General features: G+C 41.2%; 1 protein-coding gene across 2 annotated transcripts in view; it reads left to right on the top strand.

The window, feature by feature from the left end:
• The first annotated feature begins 12,117 nt into the window (after positions 1-12,117).
• CDHR4 (cadherin related family member 4) overlaps positions 12,118-21,321 on the top strand; it is a 35,792-nt gene continuing 26,588 nt past the window's right edge. For both annotated transcript variants that reach the window (XM_027837133.1, XM_027837134.1), the window contains exons 1-7: positions 12,118-12,206; positions 12,326-12,409; positions 13,826-13,998; positions 16,785-16,947; positions 17,382-17,470; positions 18,592-18,690; positions 20,681-20,784. In XM_027837133.1, coding sequence (XP_027692934.1) covers positions 12,158-12,206; positions 12,326-12,409; positions 13,826-13,998; positions 16,785-16,947; positions 17,382-17,470; positions 18,592-18,690; positions 20,681-20,784 — 761 coding nt within the window. In that variant the 5' untranslated portion in view covers positions 12,118-12,157. The remainder of the gene's footprint in view (positions 12,207-12,325; positions 12,410-13,825; positions 13,999-16,784; positions 16,948-17,381; positions 17,471-18,591; positions 18,691-20,680; positions 20,785-21,321) is intronic.

Below are 21,321 nucleotides of genomic sequence, written 5' to 3' on the forward strand. Positions count from 1 at the left end.
CACACACACACACACACACACACACACACACACACACACACACACACTCTTAAGGGCTATCACTGGCCAAATGAGAGCTTCCAAAGCTAACTGCACCTCGACCCTACTGCCAGGTCTCCTGTGCCCAGAGGTCAGAACCAGGAGTGAGGGGTAACCCTACAGACTCAAAGGTCCAACCCCTTAACTCCCACACGGGCTCTAGCCCCTTCTTTGGCTGTCATTCATCCTTTTTCTAAGTGAAGCCCTAGGCTGAGTGGAGCAGCTGCGCCCCCTAGTGGTATATACTCTGAGTGTATGAATTCCGCTTCCCAACCAACACCGCAAAACCCAATTACGTTCTTTCGTTAAACATCAGAAATCATCTAGTTCAGGGGTCCTCAGGGGTCATCTGGGAAGATTTCAGGGGGCCCTTGTATGGGAAAAAATGTGCATCTTTATTTCCACTAACTGTAATTATCATTCCTTAGATTTGGACGGACTCAACAAAGTGCAGTAGTATTAGGTTTGACCAGGCTGCCAAAAGACAAAACAGAAAACATGAACCCAATCTAATCCAACATAGTCATCTAACAGGAAGCTGGCAGGGGGCGGGACTCGTGGATAGAGTATAGGAGTCAGAAAGACCAAACTTGGGGCATTTACTAGCTCTGTGACCCTGGGCGGGTCACTTAATAGCTCTCAGCCTCAGTTTCCTCATCTGCGAAATGGGGATAATAATAGCACTACTTCCAGCTTTGAGGATAAAATGAGATATCATATGTAAAGCACTTTGCAAAACCTATATTAGTGCAAGGTGGGATTAGAACTAGTGTTAGGGTCTGGTGAGATGGTATTTGCAAAGCATCAAAAGTCTATGCGGACACAGCTTATGAATCTTTGCTCAGGCGCTCAAGCTTTGTCCTTGACCAAGAGTAAATGAAAATGAATGAAAACTCTTGCCATAGACCTTGGACACAAGGTGCCTGCACATAGTAGGCACTTAATAAGTGCTAGTTCCCTTCCTCTTCTCCATTATGCACTTCCTGAGTGCCTTCTGTATGCGGGGCTCTGTGCTAGGCTACCCCAAGGTGGCAATAGATGGACAAGAGGACGTGCAAAGACCCAACCTAGCTCCAATACAAAGTACATTGTTATGTGACAAGAACCATGAAGGAGGCTCAGAGACAGAGCCAGAGGGCTTCAGAGAGGGAAGTCTTACCACCAGGTAGGGGGATTAAGGAAGACTTCCTGTAGGAGGTGGTTTTCACTGAACTTTAAAGGAAGGCAGAATACAGGGGGTTTGGCACAGGGAAAAAGAATACTGAATTGAAAGTCAGGAGATCTGGGCTAGACTACAGGTTATGCTGCCAACTAGCTGTGTGACCTAGGATAGGTTGTTTAACCTCTCTGGGCTGCAATGAGATGATCTCCATGATTTCTGAGTTCCCTCGAAGCTCTGATATCCAGTGATTTCACTTGGTAGAGATGATGGGAGGATTGGGGAAAATGGAAAGTAAAATATTCCTCCTGTCCAGAGGAAATGCAGGATGGGCAGACAACAGATACCCAATGGGGAGAAGACATGAGGAATCCTCAAAGGGGAGTTGGAGACTGTCCAAATAAGTGGTTTGAGAAAAACAACAATTTTTTTTAAACCTTGGATACCCATTTTCTGAAGCCACATTTCGGATGTCTAAGTCACAGTTAATAACATACTTGAGCTACATCCCCTTGGGGCCCTCTATGTCCTCGAGTGTGGCCCTTTGACTGAATACAAACTTCACAGAGCAAATCCTTTTATTAAGGGATTGGAGTCAGGGATTTGTTCTGTGACTTACAAGGTGTTAGGCACTGTGCTAAGCACTTTACAATTATCTCATTTTCATGTAGTTTTTTACTTTATTTCTCTAGGATTCTCTAAGTATATCATCATATCATCTGCAAAGAGTGATAGCTTTGTTTCTTCTTTGCCTATTCTAATCAATTATCTCATTTGATCCTCACAACAACCCTGGGAGATAGATGCTGTTATTATCCCAATTTTACAGATGAAGAAATTGAGGCAAACGGGTTAAATGAATTTCCCCAGGGTCACAGAGTTAGTGAGTGTCTAAGACTAAATTTGAATTCATATTCCTAACTCTTGGCTTTACTACTAGATGACATCTAGGTTGCAAACTTAAATGACTAGGAAAATGGTGGTGCCTTTGACAATAATGGGGAATTTGGAAGGGGAAGGATTTGGAGGGAAAGATAACGAGTTCAGTTTTAGACTTGTTGAGTTCAAGACGTGAATGATTCAAGCTATCCAACAAGCATTTGCAGATGTGAAATTGGAGGTCAGTAAAGAGGTTAAGGCTGGATAAATAGATTTGAGAATCATTAGCACAGAGTTGATCATTGAATCCATGGGATTCTTATAATGATATTTTAAAATAATTGAAGGTACAGAGTCTACAATTTACAGAGATGATGGAGTGAGAATCAGCATTTTTGCCCAGCTCATCCTAACAAGAATAAACCCTGGAAACTCTCCCCTCCCCAACTTCCTTGAACTTTCCCATGTGGTCAAGTCTCTGGCATTAGCCTGAGGCATCGGCCCATTTCAACTGGCCTTTCATTGTGGCCCCACACCCCATCTCCTAATTCTTGGTTATTTCTAACCTAGCCCAGCCTGTCATTGTCTGTTACTTCCAGAATGCCCCCCACTTCCCACCCTTAATTCCTTGTAGACCCCTCTGTTCCTACATTCTTCTGTATAAGAAAAATCTATCTTACCTCCATTAAGGTGCTCAGATTCAATCTGGCCTGTTTGTCAATACAAGCATCACAAATGCTCAGATTCCTTAAGAGTCTGGCCAATTGTGAGATTCCTTAAGATCTTACCCACCTCTATCGTTGTTCTAATAAACCTTGTCTTTGGATGAAAGAAGGTTTGGGTCAAATTCTCAGGGCAGGACCTGCACCTTTTGCCCTAGGGTTCCCAGCAACCCTAGACTGCAACAATCCAACATGCCTAATCTACAACAACCTAGAAAACCGCTATACCAAATTCTGAATGGAAAAAGCCAAGAAAAAGTCACAGTGAGTCATTTTTCCAGCCCAGGGCAGCTTAGGAAGATAGAGAGGTCTGTGGACACTGGGGTGGGAACTGGCTGGGAGCTCAGTACAATGGCAGCAGAGGTGGGGAGCATTCTATCACCTAGGGATGGTAAGGGGGCTAAGACTGAACACCAAGGCTGGAAGCACCAGGACAGAAAGAGATCCCAGGGGACCCCTAAACTAGTGCTGGGAGCACAAACAAGCACCATCTTGCAGCTCTGTCATCCACTACCCAGTTCCAGGTCACAGTGTCAGGGTGGAGAGGAGTGGTCACAGCTTTGGGCAAGAACGCCTCAGGGGAAGGAAGAAGCTTAGATGTGGTTCTGAGCCCAAGAGCAGAAGGAGGACTCAGTTGTAACCTTTAGCCCCTCACAGAACCCTGTGATGGAATAACAAGGTCAAGAAACCAACACTAAACAGGAGTCCAACAGTTTGGTCACTCTGAACCTGCAGAACCTCCCAGCAGGCTAAAAGTCATTGAGTCCAGCAGCAGTTTACAGAAATTCAACACACACAAACCAACTTATCCAAATTTGGGTCAGGAACTTGCAGACCAGGAGAGCAGTGAACAGACCTCTCCCTCCAGATTACACTGCTTTGGAAGCACTGAAAACTTGCAGGCCCCCGGACTGAGCTTTCAAAATAGCAGGAAGTCATAAAAAGACAAAAGTTTAGGCCAGACATCTTCCCCATAAGTGAGCATATCCTAATATAGACATAAAGTCCAAAGTCAAGAAGTAGGCTGGAAAAATGAGCACAAAAAAAAAAAAAGAACCTGATCATAAAAATCTAGTAGCATTATGGTGACAGGGAAATTCAAGACACGAGCACAGAAGACAACGATTTGAAGCAAAGCTTCAAAGAAAAATGCAGATTGGATGGAAGCCTAGCAAGAATTCTTAGAAGAAAAAAAGAAAAAAAAAATTTTTAAAACTAGATAAGAAACTATAAAGGAAAAAAATGGGAAAAGAAGTGAGTTACCCAAGAAAATTGAGAATTAATAGAATTGTAAAAGAGGTAAAAAACATTACTAAAGAAAATAACTCCTTAAAAGTTAGAATTGACCAAATGGAAGTTAATAACTCAATGAGACATTAGGAAATAATGAAACTGAGTCAAAAGACTGAAAAAAAAAAAGAAACTATAGAATATCTCATAGGAAAAACAACTGACCTGGAAAACTGATCAAGAAGACATAATTTAAAAATCATTGAACCGTCTGAAAACCATGAACAACAAAAAAAAGAGCCTAGACATCATATTGCAAGAAACTATAAAGGAAAACTCCCCAGATATCTTAGAATCCAGGGGCAAAGTATAAATCAAAAGAATTCACCAGTCTCTTTCCAGAAGAAGTCCCAGAATGAAAACTCCCAGGAATATTGTAGTGAAACAGACACTTGAAGAGGGGCAGGGTAAAATGGAGAAGGATAAGGGGCAGCTAGGTGACACAGTTGATAGAGCATCAGCCCTGAAGTCAGAAAAACCTGAGTTCAAATCCAGCCTCAGACCAAATACTTGACACTTAATAGCTGTGTGATCCTGGGCAAGTCACTTAACCTCCAATTGCCCAAAAAAAAAAAAAAAGGGATGAATGAAAGGAAATACACAGTCCATAATCATAACTATGAATGTGAATAAGATGAACTCACTCATAAAATAGAAGAGGATAGCAGAATGTATTAGAATACAACAATATATAGTTTACAAGAAACACACTTGAAACAGAAAGATACACATAGAGCAGGTCTGCACAACCTGCAGCCCATGGACCACTTAACAGCCCTTGGGCTGCTTGTAGCTCACCAAAGGATTTCAGGTGGACCATGGAAAATGCAGAGAAAAACATCCTTTGAATGTAGAGGAAATCCTTTGTGCAGGACTGATATAGAGTTAAAATAAGGGGCTGGAACAGAATTAATTATACTTCAGCTAGTATAAAAAAGGCAGAGATGTCAGTCATGATATCAGACAAAGCAAAAGCGAAAGTAGAGATAAATAGGGAAACTACATTTTGCTAAAAGGCACTATTGACAATGAATCAGTATCAGTACTCAACATCTATGCTCCAAATGGCATAGCATCCAAATTCTTAAAAGTTAACTGAGTTATAGAAGGAAACAGTAAGCATACTAATGGGACCTCAGTTTACACCCTCTCAGATCTAATAAATCTAACTATAAAATAAACAAGAAAGAAGTTAAGGGGACAGCTAGGTGGTGCAGTGGGTAGAGCTCCAGCCTTGGAGTCAGGAGGACCTGAGTTCAAATCTGACCTCAGACACTTGACACTTACTAGCTGTGTGACCTTGGGCAAGTCAACCTTTATTGCCTCACCAAAAAAAAACAAAGTTAAGGAAATGAATAGAATTTTAGAAAAGTTAGAAGTGATAAACTCCTGGATGCTGTTGAATGGGAAAAGAAAGAATTAAGCTTATTTCTCAGTTGTACAATGAACCTTCACAAAAACTGACTATGTATTAGGGCATAAAAACCTCATAAACAGGTGCAGAAAAGCAGAAATGTTATCCTTTCTGACCATAATACAATAAAAATTATATTTAGTAAAGGATCTTTGAAGAACAGATAAAAATTAATTGGGAACTAAATAACTTAATCTTTAAAAATGAGTGGGTCAAAGAACAAATCATATAAAAAATCAACAATTTCATTAAAGATAATGACGACAATGAGACAATATACCAAAGTTCATGGGATGCAGCCAGAACAGTACTTAGGGAAAATTTATATCTCAAATTTGTATGTTTACATACATAAAAAAACCAGCAAATCAATTAATTGGGCATGCAACTAAAAAAAAAAAACCTAGAAAAACATAAATTTAAAAACCTCCAATTAAACACCAGAATAAAAAGCCTGAAAAATCAAAAAAGAAATTAACAAAATTAAAAGTAAAAAGTCATTGAACTAATAAATAAAACTAGAAGCTGTTTTTAAAACAAATAAACACACATGAAAACAAATAAACCATTAGCTAATCTGATTTTTAAAAAGAGAGAAAACCAAATTATCAGTATCAAAAATTTAAAAGATTAATTCACAGCCGATGAAGAAGAAATAGAAATAATTATTAGGAGCTATTTTGCCCAACTATGTGCCAATAAAACTGACAATCTAATTAAATGGATGAATATTTATAAAAATGTAAATGCCCCAGATTAACAGAACAAGAAATAGGATACTTAAACAACTCTATCTTATTTTTTGAACTTTTAAAATATTTTATTTGTTCCAATTACATGTAAAAATAATTTATAATATTCTTTCTTTAAAATTGTGAGTTCTAAATTTTCTCCCTCCCTCCCCTCCTCATTCAGAAAGCATGCAATTTGATATAATACAATCCTATCTTAGAAAAAGAAACTGAACAAGCCATAAATGAGCTCCCCAAGGGAAAAAAAAAACTCCAGGACAAGATGGATTTACATGTGTATTCTACCAAACATTTAAAGAATAATTACTTTCAGTATTACATAAACTGTTTGAAAAAATACGTAAGAAAGGAGTCTTATCAAATTCTTTCTATGATACAAATATGGTCTTGAAACCTATGCCAGTGAGAGTCAAAATTGAGAATGGAAACCATATTCCAATTTCCCTAATGAGTATTGATGCAGAAAACAAAACAAACAAACAAAAAAAACCCAAAACTTAAAACACTAGCAATGAGATTACAGCAATATATCACAAAGACCCACACACTACGACCAGGCTAGATTTAAATCAGGAATGCCAAGATTGGTTCAATGTAAAGGAAACTATAAGCATAATTGACCATATAATAACAAAACCACCAAAAACCATGTTATTTCTTTCTTTTTTAATCTTTTTTTATTAATTTATTTTGACTTATCAATAATCACTTCCATATGCTTTTGAGTTTAAAATTTTTCTCCCCCTTCCTCCCCATCACCCTCCCCAAGATGGCACACAATCTGATATAAGCTATACATTTACATTCATATTAAACATATTTTCACATTAGTGATGTTGTAAGTAAAAATTAAAACCAATAGGAGGAACCATCAGAAAGAGGAAACAAAACTCAACAGAAGAGAAAAAAAAAAGCAGTTCAACTTCCATAGTTCTTTCTTTGGATGTGGATAGCATTTTCCATCACAAGGCCTCTGGAGATGTCTTAGATCCTTGTATTGCCAGGAAGGGTCAAGTTTATCAATATAAGTCATCACACAACGTGGCTGTTATTGTGTACAATGTTCTCTTGGTTCTGCTCACTTCACTCAGCATCAGACCATACAAGTCTTTCCAGGTTTTTCTGAAGTCTGCTTGCTCATCATTTCTTATAGCACAATAATATTCCATCACATTCATATACCACAACTTGCTTAGCCGTTCCCCAATTGATGGGCATCCTCTCAATTTCCAATTCTTTGCCACCACAAAAAGAGCTGCTATGAATATTTTTGTACATGTAGGTCCTTTTCCCGTTTGTGTGATCTCTTTGGGATATAGCCCTAGAAGTGCTATTGCTGGGTCAAAGGGTATACACATTTTTATTGCCCTTTGGGCATAGTTCCAAATTGCTCTCCAACATGGAAAAACCGTGTTATTTCAATAGATACAGGAAAAGCTTTTGACAAAATACAGCACCCATTCCTATTAAAAAACACACACACATACTAAAAAGCACAGGAATGAATGGAACTTTTCTTAAAATTCAGTTAAGCTGTTGTTCAGTTATGTCCAACTCTTTGGGACTCCATTTGGGGTTTTCTTGGCAAAGATATTGGAGTGGTTTGCTATTTCCTTCTCCAGCTCATTTTACAGATGAGGAAACTGAGGCAAACAGGGTTAAGTGACTTGCCCAGGGTCACATAGCTAGTGAGTGTCTGAGACTGGATTTGAACTCAGATCTTCCTAATTCCAGACCTGGTACTTCATCCACCGCATCACTGAGCTGCCCCAAAAATGTAAAGTAGTATCTATCTAAAATGAAGAGCAAGCATTATCTGTAATGGGGAGAAGCTAGAAGCCTTTCCAAGAAGGTGAGAGGTGATTCAAAGATACATTATCACCATTTTTATTCAATATTGTATTAGAAATATTAGCTGTGGTTTGTCTTTCGTTCTTGAAGAGGACCATGACATCAGGAAGATGATGACGTGACTTGCAAGTGAATTGGATTTAAGTGAGGGAGGGCTGTGCAAAGTCACCAGCCTCATTCTTTCCTCTGCAGTCATCTGGGTCCAGTGGCAAAAGATAGATCAGGACAACTGGAGATGGCCCAGAATGCAGTGGGGGATCTTGGCCTTTTTAAGCTAAGGTCTTTCTGAGTTCTTCTCACTTAGAGTGAGGCAACACCCATTCACATTCAGTGATTAGGATGGCTCCTTTAATTAAAAAAAAAAAAAATCAGACTGGGAGGGGAAGACCCTCAGGGTTGCTGGCCCAAAGAGAAATAAGGCCTCTCATGACATCTCCTGATGTCTTGGTCCTCTTAGAGAACAAAGGACAAACCACAACCTGTGAGTATCCTAGCTGCCCCAATGGGGACCCAGCTGGCCAGTTCCAGTTGGGCAATTCAGCTTGTCCTCCTCTCTTCTCCTCTCTTCTCCTCCACCCTCCCCTCCTCTCCCCTCCCCTCTCCTCCTCTCTCTTCCCCTCCTCCTCTCTCCCCTCCCGTCCTCTCCTCCCCTCTCCTGTTCCTAAATGGGGTATCATGCCCTTCCCTGAGGGAGTTCTGCCTAAAGGAAAGTAAATTTTGATGGCTGAATCTACCTAGTTATCTTGGGGTTTACTAGCTAGATTTCTTTCTTAAAGATCATTCTTTACACCCATTGCACTTTGGCTCTTTGGCCAACATTGGCCAACAGGTCCCTGCCCAAGAAATATTAGCTATAGCAATAAGAAAAGAAAAAGAAGTTGCAAGAATAAGCATAGGCAATGAGGAAGCAAAAGTATCACTTTTTGCAAATATGATGGTTTATTTGGAGAACTCTAGACAGTCAACTAAAAAACTAGTTGAAACATTTAACAACTGTAGAAGTTACAGGATGTGAAATAAACCCACACAAATCATCCATTTTTCTATATATGAAAAACCCCAGCAGGAAGAGATAAAAAAAGAAATTACATTTAAAATTACTACCCTAACTGACTCCAGCTCTAACCCTAGATGCCTCCGACTCCAGCTCCAACTTGGTAGTCAAGACACACAGGAACTATGTGAACACAATGACAAAACACTCCACACAAAGACATCTAAATAATTGGAGAAATATTGATTGCTCATAAGTAGGCCAAGCCGATGCAATAAAAGTGACAATACTACCTAAATTAATTCACTTATTCAGTGACATATCAATCAAACTATCAAAGAATTGTTTTGTTGAACTAGAAAAAAATACTAAAATTCATCTAGAGGAACAAAAAGTCAGGAATATCAAGGGAATCATGGAGCAGCTAGGTGGCACAGTGGATAAAGCTCCAGCCTTGGAGTCAGGAGGACCTGAGTTCAAATCTGACCTCAGACACTTGACACTTACTAGCTGTGTGACCCTGGGCAAGTCACTTAACCCTGATGTCCTTACCAAAAAAAAAAAAAAAGATTATCAAGGGAATCAGTGGTAGAGGGTGGAGAGAGAGAGAGAGAGAGAGAGAGAGAGAGAGAGAGAGTAGGGGGCCTATCAGTACCAGATCTTAAACTATTTTGCAAATCTGTAATCATCAAAACAATTTGGTACTGGATAAGAAATAGGTTGATCAATAGGTTACATTGATTAGGTACATAACATACAAAAGTAAATGAGTACAGTAACCTGAGTGTTTGATAAATCCAAAAGATCCCAGCTATTGGGATAAGAACTCGCTATTTGACAGAAACTGTTGGGAAAACAAAAGTAGTATGGCAAAAATTAGACATAGACCAACATCTCATATCATATATATAATAAGATAAGTTCAAAATGGGTACATGATTTAGACATAAAGAGCGACATCATAAGCAAGTTAGTGAAGCATGGAAGAAATTACCCGTCAGATCTATGTATAGGGGGAGAGTTAATAAACAAGCAAGGGATGGGTTCATGGGAAGTAAAACAGATAACTTTAATTATATAAAAAAATTTTTAAGTTTTTTTTGCACAAACAAAACCAATGCAGCTAAAATTAGAAGAAAAACAGGAAACTGGAAGCTTTGCAGCAAGTTTCTCTGATAAAGGTCTCATTTCTAAAATATATAGGGAACTGAATCAAATTTATAAGAATAAGAACCATTCCCCACATGATAAATGGCCAATAGGCAGTTTTCAGAGGAAGATATCAAAGCTATTAATAATCACATAGGAAAAATGCTCTAAATCACTAATAATTAGAGAAAGGTAAACTAAAACAATTTTGAGGTACCACCTCACAACCATCAGATTGGCTAAAAGAACAAAAATGGAAAATGATACGTGGTAGAAGGAATGTGGGAAAATAGGTATATTTTTAGTATAACTTGCCCAACCATTCTGGAAAATATTTTGGAACTCTGCCCAAAAGGCTATTGAACTATGCATATCCTTTGACCCAGCAATACCACTACTAGGTCTGTACCCCAAGGAGATCAAAGAAAAAGGAAAAGGACCTGTGTATTAAAAAATATTTAGAAGAGCTCTATTTATGGTGCCAAAGAATTAGAAACTGAGGGGTTGCCCATAAATTGAAGAATGGCTGAAAAGGTATGGTGTGTATGTATGTATGCACCATACCTTTTCAGCCATTCTTCAATTATATATGTATATATGTGAGTGCATATATATATATATATACACATACACATACACATATACATACACACACATACATATATGATGGTATACTTGTGCTATAAGAAACAATGAAGGGGGTGGCTTCAGAAAAACCTGGGAAGACTTGTATGAACTGATGAAAGTGAAGTGAGCAGCAGCAGGATAACAATCTACACAGTAATAACAATATTGAACAGATTATGAATTGTGAAAGACTTAGTAACCCTGGTGACATAATGACCTACCACAGTTATAAAGGACTCATGATGAAACATGATATCCACCTCCAGAAAAAGAGTTGATGGACTCAGAGTAAAGACTGAAGTGTATTTTTTCTCTTTTCTTTTTTTTGGAGGGTGAGGGGAACATGGCCAATGCAGAATGCAGAAATGTTTTTGCATGACTATAAATATTTGTAATAAGTTTTGTTTTTCTTGCCTGTTTATTGGGTAAGAGAGGGAGTAGGGAAGGAAGAGAATTTGAGACTGAAAAAAAAAAGAGTAACAAAATGTCTCAGTGCTTTAAAAAAATGAAATAATTGAAGGAAATATAAATTTCATTTAGAAGCTAGTGAAAATAAAGATATAATTTTTTCCTATTCAAGTTCATGAACCCCCTAAAATTTATCTTGGTGCATGGGTTTCAGGTTAAGAACCCCTGCCCTATAGACAGGTATCTTCAATACCAGGACGTAAGTTAACCCTTAACCTTGTTAATCTTGACCAAGTTCCTCTTGGTCATGCTCTCTATAGGGACAAAGGGGGAATAAACAGGACTTGGTCGTTGATTTTATAGGAGAGGTGAAAGAGTGAGAAGAGTCAAAGATAGCCAGCCCCAAGGTAACAGGCAAGTGAAGGAAGGGGAATGATGATTCAATAGACAGAAAGGGAAATCAGAAGGGAGAACAGGTCAAGTTTGAAGGGCCAGGGGGATGTCCTACCACTTTCTAAGTGGAGCTAGGTCACTTTGAGTAGACCACTTGCTTTGCCTGGGCCTCAGTTTCCCCTCCTATGACATGGAGGCACTCATATTTGCCCATCTGAGCCCCAGGAGGTGGGATGAGAATGAAGTTCACAAAATAGGAAATAGGTGACCCAACGAAGTGACAGGTAGTTATACCTGGGGATCAGGGCACAGGGATTTTTCTGAACTCAAAGCAAGGGCTGGGTGGGGCAGTGGAAAGTGGTGTCCACAGCTCCCAGGCAATGCATCCTGGCAACCTTGTGGGTGTGACAAACACCAGCTAACAGACAGAGGCTTCAGATGAGGGAGCACTAGCCGTCCTCTCAGTTATCGGCCCTCAACATGAAGCTGCTCTGCCTTGGGGGGCTCATTTTTGCCCTGGAAATGTGGGGTATGGGGCAGTTGGGGGTGGAAAGGGCAAGGGCAAGGGTATGGGGGATGTCTCTCTTGAAGTATGGCCTTCTTCCTTCCCACCCCACCCCCGGTGAGAACCAATTCTTGTCTCTGAAGGTGCCTCAGGTTTACTCAACATTGGGGATTGTAAGAGTTTAGTCCGTGACCTGCTTTCTCCCGGGACAGCCCCAACTCTTAGAGGTAAGCTATCCTCCTGGGGAAGCCCCTAGGGTGGGAGTGAGGCTGAGGGCAAGGAAAAGGGAAGGAAGTCCAGGGTGAACTTCAGCACCAAACTCTGGTCCCCTCGAGCATCCTGACCTCCCCAATGTAACTACTGCCTTCTAAACTACCCAAAAGATCCCTTATCACTCGACAGAGATTTACACTATCCACTCTGGGAATTATATGGTAGGCTGAGAAGAGTTCAGTATTTGGAGTTAGGAGAGCTGGGTTCAAATATTATGTTTTATGGCTTTCTACAGGTATAATCATGGACAGATCACTGAACTTTTCTGTTAAAAATGTAAATCTTGCAGCTTGGTGACACAATGGATAGTGTTGGATTCACAATCAGGAAAACCTGAGTTGGAATCCTGCCTCAGACTCTAGCTTGTGTGACCCTAGTCAAATCACGGCATCTCTCTTTGACTCAGTTTTCTCATCTGTAAAATAGGAATAACAGTACATACATCAGTCAATGAGCATTTATTGAGTGCTTACTATGTTCCAGGTACTGCATCTCACAAGATTGGTATGGAGATCAAGTGAGATAATATATGTATAGTATTTGGGGGCAGCTAGGTGGTGCGGTAGCTAGGGTAGATTGGGGTCACAAAGACCTGAGTTCAAATCCAGCCTTGGATATGCACTGGCTGTGTGACCCTGAGCAGGTCACTTAATCTCTGTCTGCCTTAGTTTCTTCAACTGTAGAAATGGGGATGATAGCAATAGCCCCTCCTTCCCAGGGTATCTATAAGGATTAAATAAGATAATATTTGTAAAGTGCTCAGCACAGTGCCAGGCACATACATAGTAGGTACTATATAAATGTGAGCTATTATTATTTACAAACCTTAAACCGCTATATACATGCCTGCCATTGTTTTTATTACCTTTTTTTCTCTGGGATTTAGTTTCCCCACCTGTAAAATGAAGAGTTTATGGAAGGTGATCACTGAAGTCCTTTCCAGCACCATATTCTATGACCCAGGGGTCAACAGGGCAGGCACAATTCTCCCCATATTGCAAAGGAAACCAAGGCCTTGAGAAGTCACATGGCCTGTTCAATGTCAATCAGTTCCTTTGCATTAGGGCCAGGAATAAACCTCTTTCATTACGATCTGAGGTGCAGGTGAGGGAATCATAGGATATAGGATCAAACAGGCATTAGAGATCATCTAATCTAACCCTCCCATTTTATAGATGTGAAAACTGAGGCCCGGAGTAAATAAGTGATTTTCTCAGGGTTTCACAGGTAGTAAGTGGCCAAGCCCAGGATTTGTACTCAGGTCCCCTGACTCCACTTCAGCTGCCTGGGTTCCTATGATATTTCTAGGCTGCCCTCAGGGTACGAAGGGCACAATCAATCCAGATCACTGAGCTGTGGTTTGTGTGCAGGCTTGCCCTGGATTGTGAATATCTCTGAGACACAGGAACCTGGCTCGGTCATCCACATATTCTCTTTCAACTGCTCCTGCCCACCCATCGTAGAGCTGGACAGCGTAAATCCCCCCAGCTCCTTCTTTAATCAGCCCAGCTTATCTGGATATTATACACAGTATTTGGCAAAGGTACAAGGGGCCGGGGTTGGGGTGGTGAAGGAGGTCTTAGAGAACCAGGGCTGTCCTTCTACAGCCCTTACTTAAGGGCTATCAGCTATCAACTCTTACTTAAGGCTCTGTTTGGGTGGGTGGGTAGGGGGATACATATTTTAGACACTGGATAGGACCTTGGGAATTTGGATTCATTACCCTTCTGTGCCTCAATTTACTCATCTGTAAAAGGAGGGGATTGGACTGAATTCGATTCAACAAATATTTATGAGGGCCTACTCTAGGCAAGGTGCTAAGGTCCCTTCCAGCTCTGATTTCTATGATGCTATGAACCAGATATAGTCCCTTCCCTTAAAGAGAGACAGAGAGAGATATTGAAAAAGAATTCACAGAACAGACAGTTGATGGAGAAGTCTGAGAGCCCTGGGCATTCCTAGGCTTCCTAGGATCAAGAACTGAATGGGACCTTAAAGGTCATCTAAATTGGTCAGAGGCAACTTGGTAGTACAGTGGATAGAGTGCTGGGCCTCCTGAGTTCAAATCTGGCCTCAGACACTTACTAGCTGTGTGACCCTGAGCAAGACACTTAACCCTGTTTGCCTCAGTTTCCTCATCTGGAGAAGGCAACTCCAGTATCTTTGCCAAGAAAACCTGAAATGGGATCACGAAGAGTCAGACGTGACTGAAAAACAACTGAAGAAAAACAAAGATTGGTCTAATCTAGAGGTTCCCAAATTTATTTGGCCTACCACCCTCTTATTAAAAAAAAAATTACTCAGCTCCCCCCTGGAAATTTACTTTCTCTAACCCTTTAATGGTTTTTTAAAATTTGCATCATTTCAAAAATATATAAAATAAAAAAACTCATCTTAAATTTAATAATTTATTGTAAATTTGTTGGGTTTTTCCTGCACTGAAATTTTGTTGACACAATATTGTGTCATATAACCGTATAGTATTGTATTGTAAACAAGTCATTACATGCACATATTCCTGCCTATGCATGCTTGACTTCCTAAACACACAGGACATACTTGCCTGCCAACACTTGCTTATTAAGGCCTGTTGGCAGACTTGACCACTGATCAGTTATAACTTGCATTTTGTGGATCATTATTTGGAAAATTATTTGGAAAATAATGTAATGTAAGAATGACTTTCACTCTGTTACACAACAGATGAAACATGTGTGAATGGTTTTTCAAATTTTTCTTCTTTTCTCGTCTTTCTTTATGCTTCTACTACCCCCTTATTTTTATTCAATGCCCTCCAATTACACCTGAGGTTACTACCACTCCCCTGGATCATTCCAGTGCCCTTCAAGGGGCAGTATCACCCAGTTTGGGAACCTATGGTAGTCCAACCTTCTTATTTTATATATAGATGAAAAGGCCTAAAGAGATCACACATGCCAACTCCTACCTGTTCCCCTAGCCACTGACTCTCAGGAAGAGCCTTCAGGACACCGTTAAGGCTGGGGTCCAAGGGATATAGCCACTTCCAATTTCCTTGACACCCTGAGTAGCTGTCCCTACTTGTCCCTGCTAGGATGTGAGTTCCTGGGAATGGATTGAGATCTGAGAGTTGAGGAAGGACATGATCCAGGCAGGATATTTCTTTCTAATTAAAAAAAATAAATAAAAATTTAAAAAAGCCCACCTTCTGTTTTTGATTTTGATTCAGAATCTCTCCCTCCCCACAGCACCTCTCATCCAAGGGTTCTTATATGGGAAGGACTGGAGGGGGCAGGCCAAGACAGCCCAAGAGAGGGCCAGAAGGGCAGTGTGAGAAAGAGACAGAGAGGACAATGGGGGTCCCAGGCAATGGGATGGGAAAGGCTACCAAAGGGGTGTGAAGAAACCACTTCATAGCCTGCTTTGTAAAGCCTCGTAATGTTTGGCTTAAGTGTTTTAAAGGTTAAATTTTAAAACTAGACAGTGTGAGAAGATCAGTACACACATACAGGCACACACAAATTGGCATAAAATGTGCTCTGAAATCCTCAGTTTATGATGTCAAAATAACACAAGTCCCTATGCTACTGCCTCTTGGTCAAAGTTAAAGGGGGGAAGGAATTCCTTACTCTAGTGATCACCACAGTTGTTCATAACAAGGTTCATCTTGAAGCTTCCTATTTAAAATAACTCTTCTTGTTAATTAGGTGCTAATTTAGCTGTTAGTTTGTGCATCTCTTGCGACTTGCCTAAAGTCACATAGCTAGTAAATAGTGGAGACTGAGTCCAGCTGCACTGCTCTCTGGTGCTTCAGGGGCTCCCAAACAGTCTAGTAATAACATTAACATATCAGTTCAAGGTTTTGTAAATCGCTTTGCAAATATTATCTCATTTTATTCTCACGACAACTGTGAGAGATGTTCGATCATTTTTCAGTCGTGTCCAGCTGTTTGTGACCCCATTTGGGGTTTTCTTGGCAGAGATGCTGGAGGGGTTGTCATTTCCTTCTCCAACTTATTTTACAGATGAGTAAACTGAGGCAAACAGGGTTAAGTGACTTGCCCAGGGTCACACATCTAGTAAGTATTTGAGGCCAGATTTGAACTGAGGAAGAGGAGTCTTCCTACCACTGGGCCTGGTGCTCTATGCACTATGGCGCCACCTAGCTGCCCCCAGGAGATAGGTGCTATTATTATCCCCATTTTATAGATGAGGATACTGAGGCAGCCCAGAGTCACAAAGCTACTACGTATCTAAGGTGAGATGTGAACTTCCTGACTGCAGGTCTAGCGTTCTATCCACTGTACCAGCTTTGAGGTACTCACTGGATACTGTCATACTTACCCCTAGGTGACCTTAAGCAGCGCAGCCAGGCTGGATGCTCGGCAGGTAAACCACTACCAACTCAATCTGAAGCTCACATGCGTGGAAAAAACTTGGAATTTGCCCCTGTCCGTTGAGGTGTTTGAGGCCCGTGGTCACCCTATTTGTCTGGGCCCCTTTGCCAGCACAGGTAAGGTGGGTACAGGGTGGACACAGAAGCTCTTGGGAGCTTTGCTCAGATGGCCCCAGGACCCTTGGCACAGTGATGTGGGTCTAAGTGGACTTTCTCCATAGTTTTTCTGGCACTGTCCCCATGACCTAGAGCACATGGGGAAGGGTGCAGGTGATGACTCCTGCTATGCCTTTTATAAAACCCTTTTTCTGGCACCTGGCAGCTAGGTAGGAAGTGAGAAGGGGAGTCTCCTCTGTCAGTGATCCAGTGCAAAGAGGCAGTGGGTTAGAAGGGAAGGAGCACTGAATTGGGAGGCAAAAGATCTGAGTTCGAATCTACCCCTCTTGTAACCTCTGAGTCTCAATCTCTCCTCATCTGCAAAAGGAGAAAATTAGATCATTTCTAAGGTCCTTTCTACCCTTTCAATCCTGTGATCTTCTTGCCTGGGACAGCTGGGGACAAGGTGCAGGTTCTGGAGACTGTGGAACCCCAATCCTTGATCTACGTGGTGCTGCTCCGCAGAGGTCTGACTGGTGTCAAGGTGAGCCCACAGGGGCAGAGCATGGAAGCCCAGAGCCTAGGGACCAAGGAGGAGAGAAATGGGCAAGGGCTAGTCCTCTCTAAAACCCGGGCAGCCAGGCATAGAATTATAGAATAACAGAGATCCTAGGCAGACAAGACATTGTGAGGAAAGGCGATGGGGTGGGCCATCAAGATGGACCTGCTTGGTGGAGAGAGCGCTGAGCTTGGAAGCAGGAGACTGAACAAATCACCCAGCCTCTCTGAGCTTTTGTTTTTTTATCTGTAAGAGGTGGGTAACAGGAGCACTTACTTTACCGAGTTGTTGTGAAGATTAAATGAGAAGATAAAAGCAAAGCATTTTGCAAACCATAAAGCCTTATCTAAATGTTAGCTATTATTATTGTATTATTATTTTGTAATAATATTATGGCAGCTAGGTGGCACAGTGGATAGAGTGCAAGACCTGGAGTTGGGAAGACCTGAGTTCAAATCTGACCTCAGACACTTACTAGCTGGGTAAGTCATTTAAGCCTGTTTGCCTCAGTTTCCTCATCTGTAGAATGAGCTGGAGAAAGAAATGGCAAACCACTCCAGTATCTTTGCCAAGAAAACCTCAGATGAGGTCATGAAGAGTCAGACATGACTGAAACAACCAAACAACAAAAAACAATATTATATTATTATATAACCTCATATATAAATTATATATATCATTGCATCATTATGCTATTATATGAAGTTATGTATAAAATTATATAATTATTGTATTATCTAATGTTATATAATCACCATCATGTTATATAATGTTACACATAATATTATTGTATATTAGGAATAATAATAAGACATGAGACATCCTCTGGGATAATGAGAGGCTTATATAAAGGTAGCAGTAGAAGAGACAGGTAGATAGGTAGCAATGGGACTTCCCCAATTTACAGATGAGGAAATTGAGGTTAAGTGAATGGCTCCAGGTCACTCGGCTAGTAAGTATCAGAGAGCGGATTCAGATCCAGACCCTCTAACTCTCCACCCAACCCTCTTTCCCTTACCAGAGTGAAGTTGGTTTGTGAAGGGCTTAGCAAAGAAGAAGTACAAGTTGAGGTCCCTGATTGCCTACTCCAGCCTTTTTCCCCATAGATGATGATCACAAGCCACCAAGATGCCAGATTCTTCTATATCAATGAGCTGGGGCAGGTGCTAACCCCCACCCAGGGGCTCATTGGTAGTGCCTACAAGGTGAGTGTCTCTTGCCCACTGGGGCCTGGGAAAATGGATGAGATGCTGAGCCCCAGAAGAAGGAGAAATGATGAGAGGTGCAGGGTGAAAGCTGGAAAAACTCCTAGGCTGAAAGAGAGGGGACAGTGGGTAAGTTGGATATAGGAAAGGCAGGACCAGCCTCAGGCTTCCTTCTGCACTGCCCGCTGCCCAAATGATCTGTTCATTAATTCATTCAACCGATATGTATTAAGCACCTACTGTATATAACCAATCAACCAACAAGCATTAATTGAACACTTACTGTATACCTGGCACTCTGCTGAGAGCTGAGGATATAAAGAAAGGCAAAAACAGAAAATCAGTCCCTGCCCTCAAGGAGTTTGTACTCTAATGGGGGAGACCATATGTATGTACATATGTGTTTACAGAGTAGAAGCAAGGTCACCTTAGAGGGTGATAGATGGAGTACTATGAGAACACTATGCTGGGCCCCGGGGAGGAAAGGCACTTTAGACACACTTCTTGCCCTCATGAGTTTGCCATCTGATAGAGCGATGATGAAACACAAAGAAGAATAATGTTATATGAAGAGAGCATTAGAGAGGCCCAAACCATTGCTAGGTGGGGCCCCAGGGAGAAAGTGACTCCCAGCCACAAAGATTAGGGAAAGGAGAGCTGGGATTTAGGTTGACTCTAATAGATGGATAGAAATTGGATAAGGTATGGAGGATGCCCTGAGCCATTTAGGGTACATTCAGAATGAGGGCAGAGACTTGTTCACTTGCAGTGGAGTGTAGAGTGTACAAAACAAAGAAGTCAAGCTGGAAAGGTAAGGTGGAGTCAGACTGTGAAAGGCCTTGGATGCCAGGTGTAGGAGTTTTGGAGGCAGTGGGCAGCCAGTGAAGATTGTTGAGCAGAAGCCTGGAGTAATCAGTTCTATTGATAAGAAAGATGATTCTTGGGGGTGGCCTAAAGGATGGTTTGTTGGTATGGGAGGCAGAGTAGGGTGGAGTGAGAGTTGTAAGAATGTAAATGATAACCCAGCCTGGTGGTGATGAGGACCTCCGCTAGGATGGTGGCAATAGGAACAGAGGAGAAGGGAGGGGTATGCTATCGTGGAAGTACCCGGACAGGGGAAGTGAAGGAAAGGGAAGAATCAAGAACAACCCCCAAGTTCCAAAGGATTCTCTTCTCACTCTTCCTCTCATTAAAATTCAAATTTCCTCAAGGTCTAGATGTTTAACCACTACATGGAAAAACAGCTGATTAAGAGGCAGGCAAGCATGGCCTAGCAGTTAAAGAGAGTGAAAGACTTGGAATCTATAAGACCCAAGTTTAAATCCTACCTGGAACACTTACTAGTTGTGGAGGCCTGGGCAAGTCACTTAGCACCTCTGTGACTCAGTTTCCCCATCTCTAATTATGAAAGAGTTGGACTCAAGGGCTTCTTTAGCTCCCTCCTAGTTCTAAATCTATAATCCTATGACTAAACCAATGCACACTAAAGTGTGATAATTAATAATAAGCCAACATTTATGTGGCATTTTACAGCTTACAAAGGACTTTATGAATATTATCTAATTTGAGGTGGGTAGGACCAGTGTTATTATCCCCATTTTACAGAGAAAACCAAGATTCAGAGAAGGTCCCCATGGGTAGTAAATGGATGGGCCAGTCTTTAAATCTAGGTTTCCTAACTCTTTTTACCCCCAGACTTTCTCGGAGTGAATAATCAATAGCTTAATGTGTCAACCCTTTCTAGGGTAGTTGTATTTTAAGAGAGAGGTTTGTTAACCCAATAAACCTTATTAATGGTCCAAGGTACAGAAGAACAGAAACTGAGTCTTACCTTTGTATATCCCCCAGGCCTGCATAGTATTTATTGCATGGGTGAATGAATGAATGAATGAATGAACAAATGATGCTATTATGGTAGGGTTTCAGCAAGAGTGGCAGGCTCATGGGCCTTCACCCTCCATTTTGGTTTTCTCCTGGGTCTCACCCCTAGCACTTCCAGCTGAAGATCTTGGTCATTGATGGACAAGGCAACAGCTGCCAGGGGACCCTGACGGTGGAGGTTCTGCCCAATCCCTCCAACAAGGTCTTCTTCGGGTAGGAAACCCTCCTCTCTCTGGGTCTAGGGCTGAGTTCTACATTGTGGGTCCTACATTGTGAATTCTACATTGTGGAATGCGGCCCATGTTACCTTGAGCCTCTTAACTTCCCTAGGCCCATCCATAAATGGGATGAGGGAGGGGAAAGATTGGACTAGATGGCAGTGGGGGGCCATTCTAGCATTAGACTACAATCTTATGATTTCTTCTACCAGAGCTCCAAAGAGGAGGTAGGAAGAAGGCCTTGTACATAAGTAGGCAGCTAAAAAAAATGTATATTGTATTTTTAATTGTCTTATTAAGAAAAAGAGACTGGTGTTCCTTTTCATTCCAACAATATTTACTGAGTTCCCTGTAATTCCAAACTTCTTAATGATTAGAAATGTCCCAAAGTTGAATGGATGGGCTCTCCCCAGAGGTCTTAAGGAGAAACTAGATGGTCACTCGTCGGGGAAGTTGTCTCTTAACTTCCAGGGTAAACCCTCTCTGGTCCATCTTTCATACTGCTATCTGGGAAATCTTCTCTTGCCCAGTG

This window comes from Vombatus ursinus, unplaced genomic scaffold (genome assembly GCF_900497805.2).
Source record: "Vombatus ursinus unplaced genomic scaffold, bare-nosed wombat genome assembly UNPS02014820.1, whole genome shotgun sequence".
NCBI classification, from domain to species: Eukaryota; Metazoa; Chordata; class Mammalia; order Diprotodontia; family Vombatidae; genus Vombatus; species Vombatus ursinus.